This window comes from Procambarus clarkii, chromosome 30 (assembly GCF_040958095.1).
Source record: "Procambarus clarkii isolate CNS0578487 chromosome 30, FALCON_Pclarkii_2.0, whole genome shotgun sequence".
NCBI classification, from domain to species: Eukaryota; Metazoa; Arthropoda; class Malacostraca; order Decapoda; family Cambaridae; genus Procambarus; species Procambarus clarkii.
This window is the reverse complement of record NC_091179.1, coordinates 28,605,442-28,610,578: the sequence shown is the minus strand read 5'-3', so window position 1 is coordinate 28,610,578 and position 5,137 is coordinate 28,605,442. Positions and strand designations below refer to the sequence as shown.

At 44.9% G+C, this 5,137-nt stretch overlaps 1 protein-coding gene across 1 annotated transcript; it reads left to right on the top strand.

The window, feature by feature from the left end:
• Nucleotides 1-2,310: 2,310 nt before the first annotated feature.
• LOC123752483 (uncharacterized) lies at nucleotides 2,311-4,300 on the top strand. The gene is made up of 5 exons (XM_045734529.2): nucleotides 2,311-2,416; nucleotides 2,535-2,794; nucleotides 3,255-3,330; nucleotides 3,764-3,870; nucleotides 4,035-4,300. The coding sequence occupies exons 1-5, from the start codon at nucleotides 2,411-2,413 to the stop codon at nucleotides 4,198-4,200; spliced, it is 615 nt and encodes a 204-aa protein (XP_045590485.2). The 5' UTR covers nucleotides 2,311-2,410; the 3' UTR covers nucleotides 4,201-4,300.
• Nucleotides 4,301-5,137: the final 837 nt, after the last annotated feature.

The window sequence follows — 5,137 nt, the reverse complement described above, 5'->3', positions numbered from 1 at the left end:
ACGATACAGGTGAGAGAGTGATGATGACACAGGTGAGAGAGTGATGACACAGGTGAGGGAGTGATGACGACACAGGTGAGAGTGATGACGACACAGGTGAGAGAGTGATGACGACACAGGTGAGAGAGTGATGATGACACAGGTGGGAGAGTGATGACACAGGTGAGGGAGTGATGACGACACAGGTGAGAGTGATGACGACACAGGTGAGGGAGTGATGACGACACAGGTGAGGGAGTGATGACGACACAGGTGAGAGTGATGATGACACAGGTGAGGGAGTGATGATGACACAGGTGGGAGAGTGATGACACAGGTGAGGGAGTGATGACGACACAGGTGAGAGAGTGATGACAACACAGGTGAGAGAGTGATGACGACACAGGTGAGAGAGTGATGACGACACAGGTGAGAGTGATGACGACACAGGTGAGGGAGTATTGACGACACAGGTGAGAGTGATGACGACACAGGTGAGAGAGTGATGATGACACAGGTGAGGGAGTGATGACGACACAGGTGAGAGAGTGATGATGACACAGGTGGGAGAGTGATGACACAGGTGAGGGAGTGATGACGACACAGGTGAGAGTGATGACGACACAGGTGAGGGAGTGATGACGACACAGGTGAGGGAGTGATGACGACACAGGTGAGAGTGATGACGACACAGGTGAGAGAGTGATGACGACACAGGTGAGGGAGTGATGATGACACAGGTGAGGGAGTGATGACGACACAGGCGAGAGAGTGATGACACAGGTGAGGGAGTGATGACGACACAGGTGAGGGAGTGATGACGACACAGGTGAGGGAGTGATGACGACACAGGTGAGGGGGTGATGACGACACAGGTGAGAGAGTGATGACACAGGTGAGAGAGTGGTGATGACACAGGTGAGAGTGATGACGACACAGGTGAGGGAGTGATGACGACACAGGTGAGGGAGTGATGACGACACAGGTGAGAGAGTGATGACCACACAGGTGAGAGTGATGACGACACAGGTGAGAGTGATGATGACACAGGTGAGAGTGATGACGACACAGGTGAGAGAGTGATGACGACACAGGTGAGGGAGTGATGATGACACAGGTGAGAGAGTGTTGACGACACAGGTGAGGGAGTGATGACGACACAGGTGAGAGAGTGTTGACGACACAGGTGAGAGAGTGTTGACGACACAGGTGAGAGAGTGATGACGACACAGGTGAGAGTGATGACGACACAGGTGAGAGAGTGATGATGACACAGGTGAGGGAGTGATGACACAGGTGAGAGTGATGACGACACAGGTGAGAGAGTGATGATGACACAGGTGAGGGAGTGATGAAGACACAGGTGAGGGAGTGATGACGACACAGGTGAGGGAGTGATGACGACACAGGTGAGAGAGTGATGACCACACAGGTGAGAGTGATGACGACACAGGTGAGAGTGATGATGACACAGGTGAGAGTGATGACGACACAGGTGAGAGAGTGATGACGACACAGGTGAGGGAGTGATGATGACACAGGTGAGAGAGTGTTGACGACACAGGTGAGGGAGTGATGACGACACAGGTGAGAGAGTGTTGACGACACAGGTGAGAGAGTGTTGACGACACAGGTGAGGGAGTGATGACGACACAGGTGAGAGTGATGACGACACAGGTGAGAGAGTGATGATGACACAGGTGAGGGAGTGATGACACAGGTGAGAGTGATGACGACACAGGTGAGAGAGTGATGATGACACAGGTGAGGGAGTGATGAAGACACAGGTGAGGGAGTGATGACGACACAGGTGAGAGTGATGCCGACACGGGTGAGAGAGTGATGACGACACAGGTGAGGGAGTGATGATGACACAGGTGAGAGAGTGTTGACGACACAGGTGAGGGAGTGATGACGACACAGGTGAGAGAGTGTTGACGACACATGTGAGAGAGTGTTGACGACACAGGTGAGAGAGTGATGACGACACAGGTGAGAGTGATGACGACACAGGTGAGAGAGTGATGATGACACAGGTGAGAGAGTGTTGACGACACAGGTGAGAGAGTGATGACGACACAGGTGAGAAAGTGAGAACATATAATCCAAGATAATCATCAATAATAGGCTCAGTTAATCGTATATATACTTCTAATGAACAAATCGTTGCAAATGTCCCTCACCTGACCGAATGTCCATTATTCACTCCCTTCTTCCCCCCCCCCACCCCCCCGCGAGTAATGCGTACCCAGCTCAACAGATGTCGCTTGGGCAATGTTATAATATTTGGCAACTCACCACAGCATGGCGTTACATGACTGTACCGGGCGTGTTTCATACAAGCTGACCAGTGGAGATAGTGGCGGAGTTCACCGCAGTTTGGTTCGAGTGTGTGTGTGTGGTGGACCTTCATTCACTTGCGGAGGTTGTGATGAGGGTGAGAATGATTTATTGGAATAATTGGGATTTACTTATGATTTTCGTGGTGTTTGGTTAGTGAATGTGTGAGTAAGTTGTCGGATTATTAAAGGCTGTTATCTCTGGGTCGTTTTCAGATGTCTAACGATGAATATTTTGTCGTTGCGTTTGTGGCTCTAATGGTTCTGGGGGTGGCGGCGCAGGGTGAAACAGCTGTAGACAATACAGCTGTAGTGCCGGTGGCAGCTACTAAATCTGTTGATACGGAAGTTTATCTTCCCAGGACACCTACTTCGACGGAGATCTTGCTTCCCCAGAACTCTGGTGGAACGGAAATCTTGCTTCCACGTCTAGGTGCAGCGGTGCAAGTGAATGTGCCGTCGCCAGCATTTATACCGTAAGGAATTTGACTTATTTATATTAATATTCTACCATCTGGATTTTTTAAGATTTCCTAGATGCCCTTGACAATTAACTTGGAAATTCTCCTCGTGGGGAAATAATAGTTTGGTTCCTGAAGTTTCTTACAGAAACAAATCTTAACTAGCCGACACTCTTAAATGCTTATTTAATTTACAAAGATTAAAAAATAGAAATATTTTGACTCGTTTCAAAGTTTGTACCTCTATCACTATTTCACTTTCATAATGGTATCCTACTCTTAACATTCCATGGAAAGGTGTTGTTCACTTTTTTTTTTTTTTTTTTTTTTTTTTTTTTTTTTTTTTTTTTTTTTTTTTTGCTTACAATGTAACTTCCCTGAAGCTGACGCTGAATATACTAGCGTAACTTTTGACACGATAATTCGTACTTTTTAATCGTATCGAAGCTAATTTTTTTTTTTTTTTTTTTTTCAGTAACTTTAGACGTGATGTCTTGATGATGAAGAGAGTTAACGAGAACCTTCGCGCTCTGGCTGCTGCTCACTTCCGGGTAAGAATTCAATTTGGTTAACTTAATAGACATGAATATTTTGTGTGAATTGTTAGTCATGTTACTTACTAAGAGTTCGCAGATATTTTATTAGAATAATTTGGCTGTAGTTAATGCTTGTTAAACACTGCCGAAAATTGTACTATTTTATATAGGACTTTTGAATAATGGGCAGTGATTAAATTATTTTCAGGAAATTAAGATTTTTATTTTTTTCTAGTTTTTCTGCCCAAATCCTCCCTAATTAATTTGGTGAATGTAGACAATAACTTTAAGGAATTTAAACTGGTTTCGGAGATTTAACTCTGAATTTTATGAAGTTTTTAATCTTATTCAGATTACTTAATTTTAGGTATGATTTCCATTTTTACCGTAGATTGGTTGTTAAAATTTTGAAAATTTTGTCAAACCCACAAGTTTATTTCTTGGTCAGAATGCCTTGACCCAACTCGGAGAATGGGGCTACGGAAAGGAGGGTCTTCCAGCTTACGAAAGTAGCTTCAGCTTTCACTCGTCCAGCACCAGAGATGGTCGTGTCACGTGAGTCAAAATCCCGGTTACTTATTATAATGGATATAGTTTTTGGCATTGAATTGCTATAGTGATGGCTTGGTGCTTTCTCCAGATAAATACCTTGCCTCTTTGGCTTCAAATACCCTATTCTTCAGTACATCCAAAGATTATGTAAAGCTTCTCTTTAATAGATCGGTCAGTCGTGAGTACAAAGTTACTTCATACGGCACGGGTGGAAGTCCTGTAGACTGGTCCAGCCCGTCCTTCCCAGAGCGGCAGAGAGGTGACTGGCTCTGGCCTCAGCACAGCTATGGACAACCATCACACCAAATGAACCTCCAGTGGCCTCCATTTTAGCTGCATTCTCATAGCTTCCATCCTGTAAAAATAGTGTAACTTAACAGTTGTTTGACTGCAACATGCTTGTTCTACTTCAAATATACGTATGAATAGTAAATTTGAATTTAGTTTGGAACCTTGACGATATTCTATTGTACAAAAGGATCGTCACTTTACCTGAAAGAGATATTTTGATATGCAAGACTTGACCACCTACATGAACTAAATATTACCACGTCAAAACAATCTAATATTGTATACGAGGCTAGTGAAAATGAGAAATGAATTGTGTACTAGATTTAGCCAGTCTGTTTGGTAAAATGGAAGAGATTAGAGCAACAAAATTGCCATTTCCTCCCACCAGTTTGTCGAATCATTTGGGCTGGACGCTAGAGCGACGGTTTTTCTTCATGCAGGTCGGCGTTCAACCTCCGACAATCAAATCAGTTGGGCACCAACCCTTCAACCCCCCCCCCCCCACCCCACCCACCCGTCCGAAATGCCTATCCTCCCACTTTCTCGGTGGAAATATTTGCCATGGCTTGGCGCTGTCTCCTAATAATTCTCTTCCCCCCTCCTACCCTTTATTACCCTCTGCACGGCCTCTAATTTATGGAAAGATTACTTGCGAAAAATCGTTTAGGGTATTGGCAAGTTTTAGTCTAAACAAATCACTTAATTTCTACAGTTCAAAGATTGCTGTTCGAAAAAAAATTCTGAACGTCATCGGGTTAATCAAACTTTTTTTTTTTTTTTTAATTCGCTCATAAAGGGGGGAGGGGGGGAAGAATGGGTAACAGAATTAACGGGCATTTGGCGTACGTTGATGCGGACTGGTTGCATCGTAGCAGTCAGTCTTCATGACCGGCTCGTTGAAGTGGTGACGGGCACATAATTACGTATCAAAAGAAGGCACCATAGGTTGTCACAAGATGTACGAATAGGCTTTAACATG

Bases quoted from the DNA above. Each gene is read 5' to 3' on its own strand.
- LOC123752483 (XM_045734529.2), top strand. The intron at 3,331-3,763 runs GTAAGAATTCAA...TTTCTTGGTCAG, and splicing joins TGGCTGCTGCTCACTTCCGG to AATGCCTTGACCCAACTCGG. The intron at 3,871-4,034 runs GTGAGTCAAAAT...TCTCTTTAATAG, and splicing joins ACCAGAGATGGTCGTGTCAC to ATCGGTCAGTCGTGAGTACA.